The 24377-nt window shown below is 59.4% G+C and overlaps 1 protein-coding gene across 4 annotated transcripts in view; it reads right to left on the reverse strand.

Moving 5' to 3' along the window:
* LOC140403688 (serine/threonine-protein phosphatase 2B catalytic subunit beta isoform) overlaps positions 1-24377 on the reverse strand; it is a 153977-nt gene that overhangs the window by 126703 nt on the left and 2897 nt on the right. The window contains exon 1 of one of the 4 annotated variants that reach the window (XM_072491863.1): positions 11120-11385. The exons of the other annotated variants lie outside the window; for them this stretch is intronic. Coding sequence (XP_072347964.1) covers positions 11120-11180 — 61 coding nt within the window. The 5' untranslated portion in view covers positions 11181-11385. Of the gene's footprint in view, positions 1-11119; positions 11386-24377 lie in introns of those variants that run through there. 4 annotated transcript variants of the gene reach the window in all.

Below are 24377 nucleotides of genomic sequence, written 5' to 3' on the forward strand. Positions count from 1 at the left end.
GGGAAAAATTCTGTTTGAAAACTTTAAAATATAATTTTTTTTAAAAAACATGGATTGCAAAAGGGAAACGTCATTGAATTATTTGAAGAGGACAGAGAGAGTAGAAAAGCGTAACTCAGGAGATGTAATATATTTAATTTCCAAAATAATAGACTAATGAACACGATCAGTGCATATGTACTCAACAATTAGCAAAATGGATTGCGACCTAGCTGCAAGACAGAAAAGCTGAGAGCAGGGTAAAGGTGTGTAAAGGTTTGAGAGAGGTCCCACAGGATCAATACTGAGACCCGCTGAGGACTGCTGTCAAACAAAGAAAAGTGCAGCACAGGAACAGGCCCTTCGGCCCTCCAAGTCTACGCCAGCCATGCTGTTCGGTCTAACCTAAAACCTTCTACACTTCCGGGGTCCGTATCCCTCATTACCATCCTATTTATTTATTTGTCAAGACGCCCCTTAAACGTCACTATTGTACCCGCTTCCACCACCTCCTCCAACAGAGGTTGAGGCAACCACTACCCATTGTGTAAAAAAAAAAAAAAAACTTTCCTCGCACATCTCCTCCAAACTTTGCCCCTCGCACTTTAAAACTATAGCTCCTCGTAACTGACTCTTCCAAGCTGGGAAAAAACTTCTGACTATCCACTCTGGTCCATGCCCCTCCTCATATCCAACCTCTCCTCACATCCAACCTCTCCTCACAGCAAATGCCCTCCATACCAGGCAACATCCTGGTAAACCTGTTCAGTACCCTCTTCCAAAGCCACCACATCCTTCTAGTATATTCCAAGTGTGGCCTAACTAAGGTTCTAGGGAGGCACGGCGGCGCAATGGTTAGCACTGCTGCCTCACAGCGCCAAGGACCCAGGTTCAATCCCGCCCCGGGTCACTGTCCGTGTGGAGTTTACACATTCTCCCAGTGTCTGCGTGGGTCTCACGCCCAAAACCCAAAGATCTGCAGGGTAGGTGGATTGGCCAAACCAAATTGCCCCTTAATTAGAAACATTAAAAAAAACTAAGATAATATACGACTGCAGCACGACTTGCTAATTTGTACACTCTATGTCCCGGCTGAAGAAAGCAAGCATGCCGTATGCCTCCATTTTCAGTGACCTGCGGACCTGTACACCCAGATCCCTCTACCTATCAATACTCTTTAGGGTTCTGCCATTTCCCACCTATATTAGACCTTCCAAAATGCATCATCTCATTGTCTGGATTAAACTCCACATCTCCACCCAGTCTCCAACTGATCTATATCCTGATGTATCTTCTGACAGTCCTTAGCGCTATCCGGATAGCAATAAAATTGCAGAATATTGAAATTCATTTCGGAATGGTGTGACCTTGGAAAAGTGCTGGGTAGTACATTTTTTAAATAAGCAGTAAAAATCTAAATGAGGAACAATGGGATCTGGGAGTTACAACACAAAAAGCACAAAAACATGTTGCATGTCAATAAGGGCAATTATGAAAGCAAACCAAACACAGGGGTTTATGTCTCGAGGGACAGGAATGAAAAGTAGAGAGGTTGCGCTAAACTGGTTTTGAACCTCACAGTGTACAATCCTGGTTCCATATTACGGAAGGGATATCAACGCATGGAGGGGTGCAAAAAAGGTTTAACAAGGACAATGCCTGCCCAGAAAGGATGACGGGCTTGGCCCCTCTCCTCTTGAAAAAAACAGGTTAAAGAGCCCAGTGGGGCCTTTGAAATTATGAAAGCTTTTAATGAAGGATGCACAGTGTTTCCACCTCGGTCGGTGGCAGAGGCAAAACAGAAGCCATCAATAGAAAATTGAAATCAGGAATTCAGAAGACACGTCTTGACCCAAGGAGTGGTGGAATGTGGAAACCCATTTCCACAGGGAGACCAACAGTAAAGATCAATTAAAGTGGAAGTCAGATAAGCATAGAAGTCAGACAGGATAAAAGGTTAGGAAGGATGAGAGATGAGTGGAGCATCGATACCAACTCGAACTGACTGGGCTAAATGGAACACAGATCAGCAGTAGGCCATTCTGCCCTTCAACCATGCTTCACCATTCGATTAGATCATGGCTGATTTTGTCTGTGGTTTCAACTCCACTTTCCTATCAGCCACCATAACCCTGACACCCTAAACTATCAAAAATCCATCCAACACCTCTCATTCTGACTGGTCCCGCCCCCCCCCCCCCCCCCCCCCCCCCCCCCCCCCCCCCACCCCCCCCCCGGAGTTCTAGTCTCCCCCACAAGAAGAAACATCCTCCCAGTATATAAGACTATGTAAGAAGGACGGGTTGCATCTAAACTGGAGGGGCATAAATATCCTGGCTGCGAGGTTTGCTAGTGTCACACGGGAGGGTTTAAACTAGTATGGGCAGGGGGGTGGGGCAACAGAGCAATAGGTCAGAAGGTGAGAGCATTGAGGGGAGAACTAGGGAATAGGGACAGTGTGGCTCTGAGGCAGAGCAGACAGGGTGAAGTTGCTGAACACAGCGGGTCTGGTGGCCTGAAGTGTATATGTTTTAATGCAAGAAGTATTACGGGTAAGGCAGATGAACTTAGAGCTTGGATTAGTACTTGGAACTATGATGTTGTTGCCATTACAGAGACCTGGTTGATGGCAAGGGCAGGATTGGCAGCTAAACGCTCCAGGTTTTAGATGTTTCAGGCGGGGATAGAGGGGGATGTAAAAGGGGTGGCGGAGTTGCGCTACTGGTTAGGGAGGATATCACAGCTGTACTGCGGGAGGACACCTCAGAGGGCAGTGAGGCTATATGGGTAGAGATCAGGAATAAGAAGGGTGCAGTCACAATGTTGGGGGTATACTACAGGCCTCCCAACAGCCAGCGGGAGATAGAGGAGCAGATAGGTAGACAGATTTTGGAAAAGAGTAAAAACAACAGGATTGTTGTGATGGGAGACTTCAACTTCCCCAATATTGACTGGGACTCACTTAGTGCCAGGGGCTTAGACGGGGCAGAGTTTGTAAGGAGCATCCAGGAGGGCTTCTTAAAACAATATGTAGACAGTCCAACTAGGGAAGGGGCTGTACTGGACCTGGTATTGGGGAATGAGCCCGGCCAGGTGGTAGAAGGTTCAGTCAGGGAGCATTTCGGGAACAGTAACCACAATTCAGTAAGTTTTAAAGTTCTGGTGGACAAGGATAAGAGTGGTCCTAGGGTGAATGTGCTAAATTGGGGGAAGGCTAATTGTAACAATATTAGGTGGGAACTGAAGAACCTAGATTGGGGGCGGATGTTTGAGGGTAAATCAACATCTGACATGTGGGAGGCTTTCAAGTGTCAGTTGAAAGGAATTCAGGACTGGCATGTTCCTGTGAGGAAGAAGGATCAATATGGCAATTTTCGGGAACATTGGATAACGAGAGATATTGTAGGCCTCGTCAAAAAGAAAAAGGAGGCATTTGTCAGGGCTAAAAGGCTGGGAACAGACGAAGCCTGTGTGGAATATAAGGAAAGTAGGAAGATACTTAAGCAAGGAGTCAGGAGGGCTAGAAGGGGTCACGAAAAGTAATTATCAAATAGGGTTACGGAAAATCCCAAGGCTTTTTACACGTACATAAAAAGCAAGAGGGTAGCCAGGGAAAGGGTTGGCCACTGAAGGATAGGCAAGGGAATCTATGTGTGGAGTCAGAGGAAATGGGCGAGGTACTAAATGAATACTTTGCATCAGTATTCACCAAAGAGAAGGAATTGGTAGACGTTGAGTCTGGAGAAGGGTGTGTAGATAGCCTGGGTCACATTGTGATCCAAAAAGACGAGGTGTTGGGTGTCTTAAAAAATATTAAGGTAGATAAGTCCTCAGGGCCTGATGGGATCTACCCCAGAATACTGAAGGAGGCTAGAGGGGAAATTGCTGAGGCCTTGACAGACATCTTTGGATCCTCACTGTCTTCAGGTGATGTCCCGGAGGACTGGAGAATAGCCAATGTTGTTCCTCTGTTCCTTACGTCAGTGGTAGGGAAATTACTGGAGAGAATTCTTCGAGACAGGATCTACTCCCATTTGGAAGCAAATGGACGTATTAGTGAGAGGCAGCATGGTTTTGTGAAGGGGAGGTCGTGTCTCACTAATTTGATAAGAGTTTTTCGAGGAGGTCACAAAGATGATTGATGCAGGTAGGGCAGTGGATGTTGTCTATATGGACTTCAGTACGGCCTTTGACAAGATCCCTCATAGTAGACTAGTACAAAAGGAGAAGTCACACAGGATCAGGGGTGAGCTGGCAAGGTGGATACAGAACTGGCTAGGTCATAGAAGGCAGAGAGTAGCAACGGAAGGATGCTTTTCTAATTGGAGGGCTGTGACTAGTGGTGTTCCGCAGGGATCAGTGCTGGGACCTTTGCTGTTTGTAATACATATAAATGATTTGGAGGAAAACTTAACTGGTCTGATTGGTAAGTTTGCAGACGACACAAAGGTTGGTAGAATTGCGGATAGCGATGAGGACTGTCAGAGGATACAGCAGGATTTAGATTGTTTGGAGACTTGGGCGGAGAGATGGCAGATGGAGTTTAATCCAGACAAATGTGAGGTAATGCATTTTGGAAGGTCTAATGCAGGTAGGGAATATACAGTGAATGGTAGAACCCTCAAGAGTATTGAAAGTCAGAGAGATCTAGGTGTACAGGTCCACAGGTCACTGAAAGGGGCAACACAGGTGGAGAAGATAGTCAAGAAGGCATATGGCATGCTTGCCTTCATTGGCCGGGGCACTGAGTATAAGAATTGGCAAGTCATGTTGCAGCTGTATAGAACCTTAGTTAGGCCACACTTGGAGTACAGTGTTCAATTCTGGTCGCCACACTACCAGAAGGATGTGGAGGCTTTAGAGAGGGTGCAGAAGAGATTTACCAGGATGTTGCCTGGTATGGAGGGCATTAGCTATGAGGAGCGGTTGAAGAAACTCGGTTTGTTCTCACTGGAATGACGGAGGTTGAGGGGCGACCTGATAGAGGTCTACAAAATTATGAGGGGCATAGACCGAGTAGATAGTCAGAGGCTTTTCCCCGGGGTAGAGTGGTCAATTACTCGGGGGGCATAGGTTTAAGTTGAGAGGGGCAAGGTTTAGAGTAGATGTACGAGGCAAGTTTTTTACGCAGAGGGTAGCGGGTGCCTGGAACTCGCTGCCGGAGGTGGTGGAGGAAGCAGGGACGATAGTGACATTTAAGGGACATCTTGACAAATACATGAATAGGATGGGAATAGAGGGATATGGACCCAGGAAGTGTAGGAGATTGTAGTTTAGTCGGGCAGTATGGTCGGCACGGGCTTGGAGGGCCTGTTCCTGTGCTGTACTTTTCTTTGTTCTTTGTTCTAGTTTGGCCTGATTCGGTGTTGTATCTTCTGACGTTAATGCCCCAAGCAGTGGACTTTATTTCTTTAAAGATGTGAAGCCAACAAGTGCAGTCCCTTCACACAGTACATTTACGGCTGAGGGGCACACGCAGGATATGCGCCCATCAGCTCAATGGCCATCAGACCTCCATCTGATAAAGTCTGCACTCCATTTACTCAGCACAGATTGTCCTGCTCCTCCAACAAACTCACGGAACATAAAAGACAACGAGCAGAATCATAGAATTCACAGTGTAGAAGGGGGCCATTCGGCCCTCGAGTCTCCACTCGCACCCTGCTTAAGCCTCTGCCTCCAGCCTATTCTCATAACCAAGTAAACACACCTAACCTTTTGGACACTAAGGGCAATTGACCATGGCCAATGCACCTAACCTGCACATCTTTGGACTGTGGGAGGAAACCGGAGCACCCGGAGGAAACCCACGCAGACACGAATAGAAAGAACAAACACCACACAGACAGTCACCCGAGGTCGGAATTAAACCCTGGAGGCGGCAGTGCCAAGCCTTCTACTGTCCCTGAGCCTAACTAATCCCCAGAAGTTGAGATCAGAGAGATCTAGGTGTACAGGTCCACAGGTCACTGAAAGGGGCAACACAGGTGGAGAAGGTAGTCAAGGCATACGGCATGCTTGCCTTCATTGGCCGGGGCACTGAGTATAAGAATTGGCAAGTTATGTTGCAGCTGTATAGAACCTTAGTTAGGCCACACTTGGAGTATAGTGTTCAATTCTGGTCGCCACACTACCAGAAGGATGTGGAGGCTTTAGAAAGGGTGCAGAAGAGATTTGATTTACCAGGATGTTGCCTGGTATGGAGGGCATTAGCTATGAGGAGCGGTTGAAGAAACTCGGTTTGTTCTCACTGGAACGAAGGAGGTTGAGGGGCGACCTGATAGAGGTCTACAAAATTATGAGGGGCATAGACAGAGTGGATAGTCAGAGGTTTTTTCCCAGGGTAGAGGGGTCAATTACTAGGGGGCATAGGTTTAAGGTGAGAGGGGCAAGGTTTAGAGTAGATGTACGAGGCAAGTTTTTTACGCAGAGGGTAGTGGGTGCCTGGAACTCGCTACCGGAGGAGGTGGTGGAAGCAGGGACGATAGTGACATTTAAGGGGCGTCTTGACAAATACATGAATAGGATGGGAATAGAGGGATACGGACCCAGGAAGTGTAGAAGATTTTAGTTTAGATGGGCAGCATGGTCGGCGCGGGCTTGGAGGGCCGAAAGGCCTGTTCCTGTGCTATACTTTTCTTTGATGTGGAGATGCCGGCGTTGGACTGGGGTGAGCACAGTATGAAGTCTTACAACACCAGGTTAAAGTCCAACAGGTTTGTTTCGATGTCTCTAGCTTTCGGAGCGCAGCGAATCCTTCACCTGAGGAAGGAGCAGCGCTCCGAAAGCTAGTGACATCGAAACAAACCTGTTGGACTTTTACCTGGTGTTGTAAGACTTCGTACTATACTTTTCTTTGTTCTGGTGCCACAGTGGGTTCGATCCCAGCCCCCGGTCACTGTCCCCGTGGGTCGCACCCCCACAACCCGAAGATCTGCAGGGTAGGTGGATTGGCCATGCTAAATTGCCTAATTGGAATTTGACATTTTTTTAAAAACAGTGCCTGAACCTGCTCCCAGCGCAAGCAGTCTACTAGAAACTGTAGAAAAAGGGAATAAATCTTTATTTGAAGAACGAAGCAGAAGGGCACTTACAATTTGAACCGCCTGAATTTTATTACTTATATTTAAAGATTTTTTAAAAATCATGGAACCATTTTTATATCTATGAACCTTATTTTGGAAATTTAAGCCCTGTTGGGGTGCGTGGGACTGTTGACAAATTACTTTCCTTGCAAAGCTAATTCTCTGCGAGACCTGGAAAGCATAAAGGGGACAATAAGAAGTTATCAAGGCAGCACGCAAAGAGGTACCTTGCCCGATTTTAAGTTGCACAATTCTACATTTTTTCCCAACAAACTGTGAACTCAGTCCCACAGAGCTCTTTTAATTACACGCTTCAAAGAGGTATAAACAAGGGATGCTTTGTTGCCTGTAATTATCTTCAATCGTGGTGTAATGTTTACCTTTCAGAACTCTATTGCAGCTTAGTTTATGTTTTGAAAAACAACGCAACTCATTTCCCATCTCTAACTTACTCTGGTCACCGAACCAAAACTGTCAACAATAAATTAACAGCTCAATAATTCGATTTGGAACCAGTTTTCAAATCAATGGAAGCATCGTACTTTAAGAGACACAAAGACATCTCTGAGCCACTGCTGTATTCCCCCTTCAACTGGAAAAGTCACAATTTTATGGTCAAGTTCATACATGTTATTGTAATATTTCTATCATGTCACAACCTTTCGTGACAAACTGCAGAAAAGCTGGCGTACTTATTTCCCCCCCCCCAAAAAAAAACTGATGCATACGATTTAATTTTCTTCTCAACTTTTGGAGAAGAATTTGTAAATGCCAGAATTCCAATTCATAAGATCATAGAATTTCCAGTGCAGAATTTCCAGTGCAGGAGACCATTCGGTCCATCGAGTCTGCACCAGCCTTGGAAAGAGCAGCCCACACCTCCACCCTATCCCCGTAACCCCACCTAACATTTTGGACACCATGGGGCAATTTTGTTTTTAAATCATGGCCGATCCACCTAACCTGCACATTTTTGGACTGTGGGATGAAACCGGAGCACCCGGAGAACAGACAAAGGGAGAAAGTGCAAACTCCACACAGACAGGTACCCGAAGGCAGAATTGAACCCGGGTCCCTGGTGCTGTGAGGTGGCAGTGCTAACCACTGTGCCACCTCCATCAATTCAAATCAGGAGATATATTTTCATAATCAGCAAATCAGATGAGTACAAATGAACCGAGATGACGACCAGCTGATGAACTGCATTTGGTGAGGGTCTTTCATGTCTCCTACCCCAAAGTACTTTTCAGCCAACGGGGTACTTTTGAATTATACTCTCTGTAGCAGAGCAGGCAATCTATACACAAGATCTCACAAATACCAATGTCTTGATCAATCAGTTTAGTTATATATTGGTGAAGATGCATGTTTGACAGTCAACATGGGTACATTATTCCCTACATTTACATAGATACATACATAGAAGATAGGAGCAGGAGGAGGCCCTTCGGCCCTTCAAGCCCGCTACGCCATTCATCACAATCACGGCTGATCATCCAACTCAATAGCCGAATCCTGCTTTCGCCCCATAGCCTTTGATCCCATTCTCCCCAAGTGCTGTATCCAGCCGCCTCTTGAATATATTCAAAGTTTTAGCATCAACTACTTCCTTTGGTAATGAATTCCACAGGCTCACCACTCTTTGTGTGAAGAAATGTCTCCTTATCTCTGTCCGAAATGGTTTACCCTGAATCCTCAGGCTGTAACCTCTGGTTCTGGACACACCCATCATTGGTAACATCTTCCTGCATCTACCCTGTCCAGTCCTGTTAGAATTTTATAAGTCTCTATGAGATCCCCCCCCATTCTTCTGAACTCAAGCGAGAACAATCCCAACCTAGTCAATCTCTCCTCATATGACAGTCCCCGCCATCCCTGGAAGCAGTCTGGTAAACCTTCGCTGCTCTCCCTCGAGAGCAAGAACATCCTTCCTCAGAGAAGGAGACCAAAACTGCCCACAATACTCCAGGTGTGGCCTCACCAAGGCCCTGTACAATTGCAGCAACACATCCCTGCTTCTATACTTGAAACCTCTTGCAATGAAGGCCAGCATACCATTAGCCTTCTTTACCGCCTGCATGCTTACCTTCAGCACAAGGACACCCAGGTCCCACTGCACACTCCCCTCTCCCAATTTACAACCATTTCGGTAGTAATCTGCCTTCCTGTTTTTGCTTTCCAAAGTGAATAACCTCACACTTATCCAAATTATACTGCATCTGCCATTGGTTTGCCCACTCGCCCAACCTGTCCAGATCTTGCTGCAGGATTCCTGCATCCTCGTCACAATTCACCCTCCCACCTAATTTGGTATCAAATGCAAACTTTGAGATGTTACATTTTGTTCCCTCATCCAAATCATCAATATATATTGTGAATAGCTGGGGTCCCAGCACCGATCCCTGTGGTACCCCCACTGGTTACTACTGCCTGCCAATTTGAAAAGGACCCATTAATCCCTACTCTTTGTTTCCTCTCTGCCAACCAGTTTTCTATCCACCTCAATACATTTCCCCCAATCCCATGCGCTTTAATTTTGCACAATAATCTCGTTTGTGGGACTGTGGGAATGTTTCACAGTAACTTCATTGAAGCCTACTTGTGACAATAAGCGATTATTATCTGGGGCTGGTTTAGCACAGGGCTAAAGAGCTCGCTTTTAAAGCAGACCAAAGTAGGCCAGCAGCACGGTTCAATTCCTGTACCAGCCTCCCCGAACAGGCGCCAGAATGTGGCGACGAGGGGCTTTTCACAGCAACTTCATTTGAAGCCTACTTGTGACAATAAGCAATTTTCATTTCATTTGTGTCAAACGCCTTCTGAAAGTCCAAATATACCACATCGACTGACTCCCCCTTGTCGGTTGTACTGGTTACCTATTCAAAGAATTTGAAGAATGAGGGGCATAGACAGAGTGGATAGTCAGAGGCTTTTCCCCGGGGTAGAGGGGTCAATTACTAGGGGGCATAGGTTTAAGGTGAGAGGGGCAAGGTTTAGAGTAGATGTACGAGGCAAGTTTTTTTACGCAGAGGGTAGTGGGTGCCTGGAACTCGCTACCGGAGGAGGTGGTGGAAGCAGGGACGATAGTGACATTTAAGGGGCATCTTGACAAATACATGAATAGGATGGGAATAGAGGGATACGGACCCAGGAAGTGTAGAAGATTGTAGTTTAGACGGGCAGCATGGTCGGCACGGGCTTGGAGGGCCTAAGGGCCTGTTCCTGTGCTGTACATTTTTGTTCTTTAGTGGGAGGGGACTTTGTTTTTAATATTAATTAAAGTTCCCTGTGATGCTGGGCACCCTGTGATCATGGATAGCTATCAAGAGCTACTTGATCACAGCAAAGCCCGAATCCTGTTCTAACACACATTTTCCAGCAGGGTCTCTAGACAGCCACAAGAAGTTGGAAGTCTGCCTCATTCCCCTCCCCCTTCCTAGCGCAGGGATGTTGGAAGCTAATAGTAGCAGCTCACCTGCTGCCCCGAGCAAGATCAGCTAACTCAGCAGAGCCAGAATCAGACTTGGGAATGTCTGGCCTTTGAGGCTCATTGGAGTGAACTTCACCCGCGCGCTGCAGCATTTCTTGCTGCCTGTGGTTCATTAGACCGATTTTGTTGATGCAAAGAAGAGAAATTTAAATATGTTTAACCATTTAAAAGAAAAGCACATGGATGTGAATGTAAACTGTTTCAAAGAGCACAGCAAAGTAAACTTTACGATGGACTTAAATTCTGGGAAAAAACTAAACAATGTATCGGATATGTATGGGAACAATATCCGATGGTTCATCTGTCATTGATTACAGTAATTATAAGCTGCCCTACATCATGTTTACAGCAGTGATAAATACACAATATACTTGTTTTGGAATCTGCATTTAGTACGCACAAAATGAAAAAACAATACTGACAGACCATTTGTGTAAAATAATAGAAAACATCTGCTCGCAGAATACAATACTGCTGGTGATCTGGGGCGCACAGACTTGGCACTTCCAATCAGAGAAATCAAAATGGATTCAGTTTGCTTTGCTGAAAAAGCACAATTGCATACCCTCAGTATTATCTGGCCACCCTCCAGATTCACCACATCTCTCCTGAAGGCACAGATCCATGCTCAAGTTATGTCTCTGCCCGTTCACCGATGTTTTCGGAATCACAAATGTTCTTCACTACTTTCAACCAGAGCAGCACAAACTACGGACAAGCCAGAGGTATTAAAAAGTTTCACACGGCTCCCTCACTGTATTGAACAGAAGCAATGGCCTCGCCCTCCAGTCGAATGATAAATTTTATTGCCGTGACTGAGACAATCCCATGTGGCTCTTGCATCCTGAAGCGTCATTTTTGGGAAGGATCCCGCAGACGCTCATCAAGCTACACAGACCGAGTCCAAGCTAACCCAAGCGCTGCCCAACCTTGGAAAACCACTCCACAGGTTTGGCACGCGAATCTTCCAGGCAACATGATCTGCTTGGCTCGGGGGGAGGATTCCCAATCCAGTTACTTTCAGCCGAGCAAGATTAAAGGGGCACCATCGCTCTGGGAAACAGAACTGTAAGCAAAACAGAACAAAACTGGGATGTTTGAACTGAAATGTTTTAAATAAACCTAGTATTTTGTTTCAAAACATCCAAGCATCATCCCCTCCAGATATTTGTCTCTGCCAAGTTAATTGGTCAAAACGGAAAATACCAAGATAAAAATATGAACTTCCTAGCCACACATTACCCACAAGCACTGGACCATCCTGATTGTTTGCTGTTTCATAAACAAGAGCTTTGCTTCAGCACATGCACAAGTAACTCACGACAAATGTTATACAACAGAAGCAAAGTCATCAAACCATAATTATAGAATTAAAAGTAAGCAGATTCCCAAAGCAGATGGGCCTGCAACAGAATCTCAACGTTAAGCACAGCTGCATTTCCTTCAGTGTCTTGAGGCAAGCAGTAACCATCACCAAACCATTTCTAGCCATTAGAGATCAAACTCCTGATTCAAACCAGGAGTCTGGGCAAAACACTTCCTTTTCCCATTTTTAACTCTTGAGGCTTGCTCTGTGAATTTTGTGGAGTTGAGGTTTGCCAAGGCTATAATTTGTCCTGTTCTCTCAATGGTGGGTGAAACCTCAAGCGGAACACCCAGGTACATTATTAGCAACACAAGATGCAAATTAATGGGATCAGCAATTTAAATAAAGCATCAAGGTTCCACAAGATTAACGAGTAATCTGTTTTTGGTGATTGCAAGACTAAATGCTGGCCAGGACATTGATAAAACACAACTGGGTCTCCCAATAGTGCAGTGGGATCTTTTGGATCATACCAAGGGAATAGACAGTGCCTCAGTTGCACGATTCAGCCTACAACAAGCACAACTGACAATATCACACACCCTCGATACAGTGTTCGCTAGCATTATGTGGTGTGGGCGATCTTCTGGCTTAGTGCTCAGGACAAAATAATTGGCTCCCAGAAATCAAACAGAAAGGATTAGCATTTATACCTTGCTTTTCACTGGAACAGGGCATCCAAAAATATCTGACAACCAATGAAAGAGTTTGGAATTGTTGCAAAAGGGAGAAGTTAGGATAAAACCATCCTGTGGCGGGGTCAGGAGTACGGTGAGATGAGGTCCACTGAACTCTTCGATCTCACCCAAGCACCTCAAAAGCATGAACCCAAACATAAATACATAGATCAGCTGGCACGGAAACTCCGGGTTTCTATACCGAGGTAAGAGCCAACACCCAGACCAAAACGAACGGTCATTAAACCACAGGCAACCACTCATGTCAACTTAACCCCCCCATCACCTCCCTGACCCTCAGCCCCCCCATCACCTCCCTGACCCTCAGCCCTCCCCAACTCTCTCAAAATCCCCCCCCCTCAGCCACTCCATCCGCCCCGCCCCCGTACCCCACCCAGTCCCGCCACGAACCTCAGCCCCTCCAACCCCCCCAGTCTGCGACCTTAACCCCATCATCCCCCCCTCTCACCATCCCCCTCAGCCCTTCCACCCCCTCCTCCTCCCTCAGCACCTCCAACCCCCCTCCTCCCCCCCCCTCAGCCCCTCCACCCTCAGCCCCTCCCCCTCCTTCCCTTCCACTCCCCTCCTCCCCCTCCTTCCACTTCCACCCTCCTCCTCCCTCAGCCCTTCCCCCGCCCCCCTCCTCCTCCCTCAGCCCTTCCCCGCCCCCCTCCTCCCTCCCTCAGGCCCTTCCCCGCCCCCCTCCCCCTCCTCAGCCCTTCCCCGCCCCCCTCTCAACCCCCCCTCCCCCCTCAACCCCCCCTCCACCCGCAGCCCCCCTCCACCCGCAGCCCCCCCCCTCCACCCGCAGCCCCCCCCGCCACCCGCAGCCCCCCCTCCACCCGCAGCCCCCCCCCCTCCACCCGCAGCCCCCCCTCCACCCGCAGCCCCCCCCCTCCACCCGCAGCCCCCCCCTCCACCCGCAGCCCCCCCCCTCCACCCGCAGCCCCCCCCTCCACCCGCAGCCCCCCCCTCCACCCGCAGCCCCCCCTCCACCCGCAGCCCCCCCCCCCTCCACCCGCAGCCCCCCCCCTCCACCCGCAGCCCACCCCCTCTCCACCCTCAGCCCCACCCCCTCTCCACCCTCAGCCCACCCCCTCTCCACCCTCAGCCCCCCCCTCTCCACCCTCAGCCCCCCCCATCAGCCCCCTCCAACCTCAGCTCCCCCCCCACCGCCCCCCCACCACCATCAGCCCCCCAGCCCCCCCACCTCCTCCCCCAGCCCCCCCACCACCGTCAGCCCCCCAGCCCCCCCACCACCGTCAGCCCCCCAGCCCCCCACCACCGTCAGCCCCCCAGCCCCCCCACCACCGTCAGCCCCCCAGCCCCCCCACCACCGTCAGCCCCCCAGCCCCCCCACCACCGTCAGCCCCCCCAGCCCCCCCCACCACCGTCAGCCCCCCCACCACCGTCAGCCCCCCAGCCCCCCCACCACCGTCAGCCCCCCAGCCCCCCACCACCGTCAGCCCCCCAGCCCCCCCACACCGTCAGCCCCCCAGCCCCCCCACCACCGTCAGCCCCCCCAGCCCCCCCACCACCGTCAGCCCCCCAGCCCCCCCACCACCGTCAGCCCCCCAGCCCCCCCACCACCGTCAGCCCCCCAGCCCCCCCCACCACCGTCAGCCCCCAGCCCCCCCACCACCGTCAGCCCCCCCACCACCGTCAGCCCCCCAGCCCCCCCACCTCCTCCCCCAGCCCCCCCACCTCCTACCCCAGCCCCCCCCACCTCCTACCCCAGCCCCCCCACCTCCTACCCAGCCCTCCCCCTCCTCCCCCAGCCCCTCCACCTCCTCCCCCCAGCCCCACCACCTCCTCCTCCTCCCTCCGCCCCCCTCCCTCCCCCACCCCCCTCCTCCTCCCTCCACCCCTCCTCCTCCGCCGCTCCACCACCTCCTACTCCACCCCTACACCCCTCCTCCTCCACCCGTCCACACCCCTCCTCCTCGTCCTCCATCCCTCCACCCCCCTCCTCCGCCGCGCCTCCACCCCCCTCCTCCTCCTCCGCGCCTCCACTCCCCCTCCTCCGCGCCTCCACCCCCCCTCCTCCTCCTCCGCGCCTCCACCCCCCCCCCCTCCTCCTCCGCGCCTCAACCCCCCCTCCTCCCTCCTCCGCCCCTCCACCCCCCCTCCTCCTCCTCCGCCCCTCCACCCCCTCCTCCTCTCCGCCCCTCACCCCCCTCCTCCTCCTCCGCCCCTCCACCCCCCCCTCCTCCTCCTCCGGCCCTCCACCTCCTCCACCCCTCCACCCCCTCCTCCTCCTCCTACTCCGCCCCCTCCACCCTCAACCCCCGCCTCCTCCTCCGCGCCTCCACCCCCCTCCTCCTCCTCAGCCCCTCCACCCCCCTCCTCCTCAGCCCCTCCACCCCCCCTCCTCCTCCTCAGCCCCTCCACCCCCCCTCCTCCTCCTCAGCCCCTCCACCCCCCCTCCTCCTCCTCAGCCCCTCCACCTCCCCTCCTCAGCCCTCCAGCCCCCTCCTCCTCAGCCCCTCCAGCCCCCCTCCTCCTCAGCCCCTCCAGCCCCCCTCCTCCTCCTCAGCCCCTCCATCCCTTCCTCAGCCCCTCTACCCCACTCCTCCCCTCCTTCCTTCCACTCCCCTCCTCCCCTCCTTCCACTTCCACCCTCCTCCTCCCTCAGCCCTTCCACACCCTCCCCCCTCCTCCCTCAGCCCTTCCCCGCCCCCCTCCTCCTCCCTCAGCCCTTCCCCGCCCCCTCCCCCTCCCTCAGCTCTTCCCCGCCCCCCTCAGCCACCCCCTCCCCCCTCAACCCCCCTCCCCCCGCAGCCCCCCCTCCACCCGCAGCCCCCCCTCCACCCGCAGCCCCCCCCTCCACCCGCAGCCCCCCCCTCCACCCGCAGCCCCCCCCTCCACCCGCAGCCCCCCCCTCCCACCCGCAGCCCCCCCTCCACCCGCAGCCCCCCCTCACCCGCAGCCCCCCCTCCACCCGCAGCCCCCCCTCCACCCGCAGCCCCCCTCCACCCGCAGCCCCCCCCTCCACCCGCAGCCCCCCCTCCACCCGCAGCCCCCCCCTCCACCCGCAGCCCCCCCTCCACCCGCAGCCCCCCCCTCCACCCGCAGCCCCCCCCCACCCGCAGCCCCCCCCCCTCCACCCGCAGCCCCCCCTCCACCCGCAGCCCCCCCCTCCACCCGCAGCCCCCCTCACCCGCAGCCCCTCCTCCACCCGCAGCCCCCCCCTCTCCACCCGCAGCCCCCCCCTCTCCACCCTCAGGCCCCCCCCTCTCCACCCTCAGCCCCCCCCTCTCCACCCTCAGCCCCCCCCTCCACCCTCAGCTCCCCCCACCGCCCCCCCCACCACCATCAGCCCCCCTCCAACCTCAGCTGCCCCCCCACCACATCAGTCCCCCCACCTCCTCCCCCAGCCCCCCCACCTCCTCCCCCTCACCTCCTCCCCCTCACCTCCTCCCCCTCACCTCCTCCCCTCACCTCCTCCCCCTCACCTCTCCCCCTCACCTCCTCCCCCTCACCTCCTCCCCCTCCTCACCTCCTCCCCCTCCTCACCTCCTCCTCCAACCCCCTCCACCCCCCCTCCTCCCCCCTCCAGCCCCTCCTCCTCCCTCAGGCCCTCCACCCCCCCTCCTCCCTCAGCCCCTCCACCCCCTCCTCCTCCTCCCTCAGCCCTCCAACCCCCCTCAACCTCCCTCAGCCCCTCCTCCTCCCTCAGCCCCTCCTCCTCCTCCTCCCTCAGCCCGTCCACCCCACTCCTCCTCCTCAGTCCCTCCACCCCACTCCTCCTCCTCCCTCTAAGCCCCTCCAGCACCCCTCCTCTCCTCCCTCAGCCCCTCCAGCCCCCTCCTCCTCCCTCAGCCCCTCCACCCTCCTCCTCTCCACCCCCTCCTCCTCCCTCAGCCCCTCCACCCCCCCTCCTCTTCCTCCCTCAGCCACTCCACCCCCCATCTCCTCCTCCCTCAGACCCTCCACCCCCCTCCTCCTCCTCCCTCAGCCCCTCCACCCCTCAGCCCCTCCACCCCTCCTCCCTCCTCCTCAGCCCCTCCACCCTCCTCCTCCTCCCTCAGCCCTCCACCCCCCCACCACCTCCCTTAGCCCCTCCATCGCCCACCTCCTCCCTTAGCCCTCCACCCCCCCACCTCCTCCCTTAGCCCCTCCACCCCCCACCTCCTCCCTCAGCACCCCCCACCTCCTCCCTCAGCCCTCCACCCCCTCCTCCTCCTCCACCTCCTCCCTCAGCCCCACACCCCCTCCTCCACCTCCTCCCTCAGCCCCTCCACACCCCCACTCCTCCCTCAGCCCCTCCACCCACCTCCTCCTCCTCTCTCAGCCCCTCCTTCCCCCTCCTCCTCCATCAGCCCCACCTCCTCCCTCAGCCCCCCCACCCCCTCCTCCTCCATCAGCCCCACCTCCTCCCTCAGCCCCCACCCCCTCCTCCTCCTCCCCCAGCCCCTCCACCCCCTCCTCCTCCCCAGCCCCTCCACCCCCTCCTCCTCCCTCAGCCCTCCACCCCCCTCCTCCTCCTCCTCCCTCAGCCCCTCCTCCCTCAGATCCTCCACCCCCCTCCTCCTCCTCCTCCTCCCTCTGCCTCTCCACCCCCCTCCTCCTCCTCCTCCCTCAGACCCTCCACCCCCCCTCCTCCTACAGCTCCTCCTCAGCCCCCCCACCCCCTCCTCCTCCTACAGCTCCTCCCTCAGCCCCTCCACCCCCCCACTTCCTCCACCTCCCCTTCTCCTCCCTCAGCCCCTCCACCCCACCCCCTCCGCCTCCCCCTCAGCCCCGCCTCCCCCCTCAGCCCCGCCTCCCCCCTCAGCCCCGCCTCCCCCCTCAGCCCCGCCTCCCCCCTCAGCCCGCCCTCCCCCCTCAGCCCGCCTCCCCCCTCAGCCCCGCCTCCCCCCCTCAGCCCCGCCTCCCCCCTCAGCCCCGCCTCCCCCCTCAGCCCCGCCTCCCCCCTCAGCCCCGCCTCCCCCCTCAGCCCCGCCTCCCCCCTCAGCCCCGCCTCCCCCTCAGCCCCGCCTCCCCCCTCAGCCCCGCCTCCCCCCTCAGCCCCGCTCCCCCTCAGCCCCGCCTCCCCCCTCAGCCCCGCCTCCCCCCTCAGCCCGCCTCCCCCCCTCAGAACCCGCCTCCCCCCCTCAGCCCCGCCTCCTCCCTCAGCCCCGCCTCCTCCCTCAGCCCCGCCTCCTCCCTCAGCCCGCCTCCTCCTCAGCCCCGCCTCCTCCTCCTCAGACCCTCCCCCCCCTCCTCCCTCAGACCTCCCCCCTCCTCCTCCCTCAGACCCTCACCCGCTCCTCCTCCCTCAGACCCTCACCCCTCCTCCTCCCTCAGACCCTCCCCCCCTCCTCCTCCTCAGACCCTCCCCCCCTCCGCCCTCAGACCCTTCCCCCTCCTCCTCCTCAGCCCCCCACCTCCTCCTCCACCTCCTCCCTCAGCCCCTCCACCTCCTCCTCCCTCAGACCCTCCACCCACCTCCTCCTCCCTCAGCCCCCACCCCCTCCTCCCTCAGCCCCTCACCCCCTCCCCTCCTCCTCCTCCTCAGCCCCTCCACCCCACCCCCTCCTCCTCCTCAGCCCCTCCACCCCCTCAGCACCTCCTCCTCCCTCAGCCCCCCCACCCCCCTCCTCCCTCCACCCCCCTCCTCCTCCTCCCCCTCCTCAGCCCCTCCACCCCCCCTCCTCCTCCTCCCTTCTCCTCAGCCCCTCCACCCCCTCCTCCTCAGCCCCCTCCTCCTCCTCCCTCAGCCCCCCACCCCCACCTCCTCCTCCACCTCCCCTCAGCCCCTCGACCCCCCACCTCCTCCCTCAGCTCCTCCACCTCCCCCCCCTCCTCCCTCAGCCCCTCCACTCCAACCCCCTCCTCCTCCCTCAGCCCCTCCACCCCACACCCCCTCCTCCTCCCTCAGACCCTCCACCCCCCTCCTCCCCCCTCAGCCCCCACCCCCTCCTCCTCCTCCCTCAGCCCCTCCACCCCCCTCCTTCTCCTCCTCCTCCCGCAGCCCCTCCACCCCCTCCTCCTCCTCCCTCAGCCCTCCACCCCTCCTCAGCCCCTCTACCCCCTCCTCCTCCCTCAGACCCTCTACCCCCTCCTCCTCCTCCCTCCTCCTCCCTCAGACCCTCCACCCCCCTCCTCCTCCTCCCTCAGCCCCCCCACCTCCTCCTCCCCCCTCAGCCCCCCCACCTCCTCCTCCCCCTCAGCCCCCCACCTCCTCCTCCCCCTCATACCCTCCACGCCCCCCTCAGCCCCCCCAACTCCTCCTCCCCCCTCATTCCCTCCACCCCCTCGTCCTCCCACCTCAGCCCCCCCCACCTCCTCCTCCTCGCTCAGCCCCCCACCCCTCCTCCTCCCCCACCGTCTCCCTCAGCCCCTCCACCTCCTCCCCCACTCCTCCCTCAGCCCTCCACCTCCTCCCCCACCGTCTCCCTCAGCCCCTCCACCCCCCCACCTCCTCCCTCAGCCCCTCCACCCCCCACCTCCTCCCTCAGCCCCTCCACCCCCCCACCTCCTCCCTCAGCCCCTCCACCCCCTCCTCCACCCCCCCACAGCCCCTCCGCCCCGCCTCCTCCCTCAGACCCTCCGCCCCGCCTCCTCCCTCCGCCCCGCCTCCTCCTCCGCCCCGCCTCCTCCCTCCGCCCCGCCTCCTCCCTCCGCCCGCCTCCTCCCTCCGCCCCGCCTCCTCCTCCGCCCCGCCTCCTCCCTCCGCCCGCCTCCTCCCTCCGCCCCGCCTCCTCCCTCCGCCCCGCCTCCTCCCGCCCGCCTCTCCTCCGCCCCCTCCTCCTCCGCCCCGCCTCCTCCCTCCGCCCCGCCTCCTCCCTCCGCCCCGCCTCCTCCCTCCGCCCCGCCTCCTCCCTCCGCCCCGCCTCCTCCCTCCGCCCCGCCTCTCCCTCCGCCCCGCCTCCTCCCTCCGCCCCGCCTCCTCCCTCCGCCCCGCCTCCTCCCTCCGCCCCGCCTCCTCCCTCCGCCCCGCCTCCTCCCTCCGCCCGCCTCCTCCCGCCGCCCCGCCTCCTCCTCCGCCCCGCCTCCTCCCTCCGCCCGCCTCCTCCCTCCGCCCCGCCTCCTCCCTCCGCCCCGCCTCCTCCCTCCGCCCCGCCTCCTCCCTCCGCCCCGCCCCTCCTCCCCCCCGCCTCCTCCCTCAGCCCCGCCTCCTCCCTCAGCCCCTCCACCCCCTCCTCCCTCAGACCCTCCACCCCCTCCTCCCTCAGACCCTCCCCCTCCTCCTCCCTCAGACCCTCCCCCCTCCTCCTCCTCCTCCCTCAGCCCCCCCACCTCCTCCTCCACCTCCTCCCTTAGCCCCTCCACCCCCCTCCTCCCTCAGACCCTCCACCCACCTCCTCCTCCTCCTCCCTCAGCCCCCCACCCCTCCTCCCTCAGCTCCTCCACCCCCTCCCCTCCTCCTCCCTCAGCCCCTCCACCCCACCCCCTCCTCCTCCTCCTCCTCAGCCCCTCCACCCCCCTCAGCACCTCCTCCTCCTCAGCCCCCCCACCCCCCTCCTCCCTCAGCACCCCCACCCCATCCTCCTCCCTCAGCCCTTCCACCCCCCTCCTCCTCCTCCCCCTCCTCAGCCCCTCCACCCCCCCCTCCTCCTCCTCCCCCTCCTCAGCCCCTCCACCCCCTCCTCCTCAGCCCCTCCTCCTCCTCCCTCAGCCCCCCCACCCCCACCTCCTCCTCACCTCCCCCCTCAGCTCCTCGACCCCCACCTCCTCCCTCAGCCCCTCCACCTCCCCCCTCCTCCCTCAGCCCCTCCACTCCACCCCCTCCTCCTCCTCAGCCCCTCCACCCACCCCCCCTCCTCCTCCCTCAGCCCTGCACCCCCTCCTCCCCCTCAGCCCCCACCCCCTCCTCCTCCTCCTCCTCCCTCAGCCCCTCCACCCCCCTCCTTCTCCTCCTCGTCCCGCAGCCCCTCCACCCCCTCCTCCTCCTCCCTCAGACCCTCTACCCCCTCCTCCTCCCTCAACCCACCCCCCCTCCTCCTCCTCCCCCCTCAGCCCCCCCACCTCCTCCTCCCCCTCAGCCCCCCCACCTCCTCCTCCCCCTCATACCCTCCACCCCCCCTCAGCCCCCCAACTCCTCCTCCCCCCTCATTCCCTCCACCCCCTCGTCCTCCCACCTCAGCCCCCCCCACCTCCTCCTCTTCCCTCAGACCCTCCACCCCCTCCTCCTCCTCCCTCAGCCCCCCACCCCCTCCCTCCTCCTCCACCGTCTCCCTCAGCCCTCCACCCCCACCTCCTCCCTCAGCCCCTCCACCCCCCCACCTCCTCCCTCAACCCCCCTCCTCTCCTCAGCCCTCACCCCACCCCCTCCTCCCTCAGCCCCTCCACCCCACCCCCCTCCTCCCTCAGCCCTCCACCCCCTACTCCTCCCTCAGCCCTCCTCCTCCCTCAGCCCCCCACCCCCTCCTCCTCCCTCAGCCTCCCCACCCCCTCCTCCTCCCTCAGCCTCCCCACCCCCTCCTCCTCCCTCAGCCCCTCCACCCCTCCTCCCCTCAGCCCCTCCACCCCCTCCTCCTCCCTCAGCCCCTCCACCCCCCTCCTCCTCAGCCCCTCCACCCCCTCCTCCTCAGCCCCTCCACCCCCCTCCTCCTCAGCCCCTCCACCCCCCTCCTCCTCAGCCCCTCCACCCCCCTCCTCCTCAGCCCTCCACCCCCTCCTCCTCAGCCCCTCCACCCCCTCCTCCTCAGCCCCTCCACCCCCTCCTCCTCAGCCCCTCCACCCCCTCCTCCTCAGCCCCTCCACCCCCTCCTCTCAGCCCCTCCACCCCCTCCTCCTCAGCCCCTCCACCCCCTCCTCCTCAGCCCCTCCACCCCCTCCTCCTCAGCCCCTCCACCCCTTCCTCCTCAGCCCCTCCACCCCCTCCTCCTCCTCCCTCAGACCCTCCACCCCCCTCCTCCCTCAGCCCCTCCACCCCCCTCCTCCTCCTCCTCCCTCAGACCCTCTACCCCCCTCCTCCTCCTCCCCCTCCTCCTCCCTCAGACCCTCCACCCCCCTCCTCCTCCTCCTCCCTCAGCCCCCCCACCTCCTCCTCCCCCTCATACCCTCCACCCCCCTCCTCCTCCCCCTCAGCCCCCAACTCCTCCTCCCCCCTCATACCCTCCACCCCCCTCGTCCTCCCACCTCAGCCCCCCCACCTCCTCCTCCTCCCTCAGACCCTCCACCCCCTCCTCCTCCCTCAGCCCCCCACCCCTCCCTCAGCCCCCTCCACCCCCCCACCTCCTCCCTCAGCCCATCCACCCCTCCTCCACCCCCCACCTCCTCCCTCAGCCCCTCCACCCCCCCTCCTCCTCCCTCAGACCCTCCACCCCACCACCCTCCTCCTCCTCCCTCAGCTCCTGCACCCCCTCCTCCTCCCGCAGCCCCTCCTCCTCCTCAGCCCCCCCCCTCCTCCTCCCTCAGCCCCTCCACCCCCCTCCTCCTCCCTCAGCCCCTTCACCCCCCTCCTCCTCCTCCCTCAGACCCTCCACCCCCCTCCTCCTCTCAGCCCCCCACCCCCACCTCCTCCTCCTCTCAGCCCCCCCACCTCCTCCTCACCTCCTCCCTCAGCCCCTCCACCCCCTCTTTCCACCTCCCTCAGCCCTCCACCACACCCCCCTCCTCCTCCTCCCTCAGCCCTCCACCCCCCTGCTGCTCCCTCAGCCCCTCCTCCCTCCTCCTCCTTCCTCCTCCCTCTGCCCCCCTACCCCCTCCTCCTCCCTCAGCCCCTCCACCCCCCTCAGCCCCCACCCCCTCCTCCTCTTGCTCCTCCCTCAGCCCCTCCACCCCCCTCCTCCTCCTCCCTCAGCCCCTCCAACCCCCTCCTCCTCCCTCAGCCCCTCCACCCCCTCCTCCTCCTCCCTCAGCCCCTCCACCCCTCCTCCTCCTCCCTCAGCCCCCCCACCCCCTCCTCCTCCTCCACCTCCTCCCTCAGCCCCTCCACCCCCTCCTCCTCCTCCCTCAGCCCCTCCACCCCTCCTCAGCCCTCCACCCCCTCCTCCTCCTCAGACCCTCCACCCCCTCCTCCTCCCTCAGCCCCCCACCCCCTCCACCGTCTCCCTCAGCCCTCCACCCCCACCTCCTCCCTCAGCCCATCCACCCCTCCTCCACCCCCCACCTCCTCCCTCAGCCCCTCCACCCCCCCTCCTCCTCCCTCAGACCCTCCACCCCACCCCCTCCTCCTCCTCCCCTCAGCTCCTGCACCCCCTCCTCCTCCCTCAGCCCCTCCTCCTCCCTCAGCCCCCCACCCCCTCCTCCTCCCTCAGCCCCTCCACCCCCCTCCTCCTCCCTCAGCCCCTTCACCCCCCTCCTCCTCCTCCCTCAGACCATCCACCCCCCTCCTCCTCTCAGCCCCCCACCCCCACCTCCTCCTCCTCTCAGCCCCCCCACCTCCTCCTCCACCTCCTCCCTCAGCCCATCCACCCCCTCTTTCCACCTCCACTAGCCCCTGCACCACACCCCCCTCCTCCTCCTCCCTCAGCCCCTCCACCCCCCTGCTGCTCCCTCAGCCCCTCCTCCCTCCTCCTCCTCCCTCTGCCCCCCTACCCCCTCCTCCTCCTCCTCCCTCAGCCCCTCCACCCCCCTCAGCCCCCACCCCCTCCTCCTCTTGCTCCTCCCTCAGCCCCTCCACCCCCCTCCGCCTCCTCAGCCCCTTCAGCCCCCTCCTCCTCCTCCCTCAGACCATCCACCCCCCTCCTCCTCTCAGCCCCCACCCCCACCTCCTCCTCCTCTCAGCCCCCCACCTCCTCCTCCACCTCCTCCCTCAGCCCATCCACCCCCTCTTTCCACCTCCACTAGCCCCTCCACCACACCCCCCTCCTCCTCCTCCCTCAGCCCCTCCACCCCCCTGCTGCTCCCTCAGCCCCTCCTCCCTCCTCCTCCTCCCTCTGCCCCCCTACCCCCTCCTCCTCCTCCTCCTCCCTCAGCCCCTCCACCCCCCTCAGCCCCCACCCCCTCCTCCTCTTGCTCCTCCCTCAGCCCCTCCACCCCCCTCCTCCTCCTCCCTCAGCCCCTCCAACCCCCTCCTCCTCCCTCAGCCCCTCCACACCCTCCTCCTCCCTCAGCCCCTCCACCCCCTCCTCCTCCGCCCTCAGCCCCTCCACCCCCTCCTCCTCCTCCCTCAGCCCCCCACCCCCTCCTCCTCCTCCACCTCCTCCCTCAGCCCCTCCACCCCCTCCACCTCCTCCCTCAGCCCCTCCACCCCTCCTCAGCCCCTCCTCCGCCCTCAGACCCTCCACCCCCCTCCTTCTCCTCCCTCAGCCCTCCAACCCCTCCTCCTCCTCAGCCCCTCCACACCCTCCTCCTCCCTCAGCCCCTCCACCCCCTCCTCCTCCTCCCTCAGCCCCTCCACCCCCTCCTCAGCCCCCCCACCCCCCTCCTCCTCCTCCACCTCCTCCCTCAGCCCCTCCACCCCCTCCTCCACCTCCCTCAGCCTCTCCACCCCACACCCTCCTCCTCCTCCCTCAGCCCCTCCACCCCCTCCTCCTCGCAGCCCCCCCAACCCCACCTCCTCCTCCTCCCTCAGCCCCTCCAGCTCCCTCCTCCTCCCTCAGCCCCCCCCACCCCTCCTCCTCCCTCAGCCCTCCACCCCCTCCTCCTCCTCCCTCAGCCCCTCCACCCCCCTCCTCCTCCTCCCCCCTCAGCCCCTCCACCCCCCTCCTCCTCCTCCTCCCTCAGACCCCTCCACCCCTCCTCCCTTAGCCCCTCCACCTCCTCCCTCAGGCCCTCCACCCCCCTCTCCCTCCTCCTCCTCCCTCAGCCGCTCCACCCCCCTCCTCCTCTTCCCTCAGCCCCTCCTCCTCCCTCAGCCCCTCCACCCCCTCCTCCCTCAGCCCCCCACCCCCTCCTCCTCCTCC

The sequence above is a fragment of the Scyliorhinus torazame genome, chromosome 28 (genome assembly GCF_047496885.1).
Source record: "Scyliorhinus torazame isolate Kashiwa2021f chromosome 28, sScyTor2.1, whole genome shotgun sequence".
Lineage (NCBI taxonomy): Eukaryota > Metazoa > Chordata > Chondrichthyes > Carcharhiniformes > Scyliorhinidae > Scyliorhinus > Scyliorhinus torazame.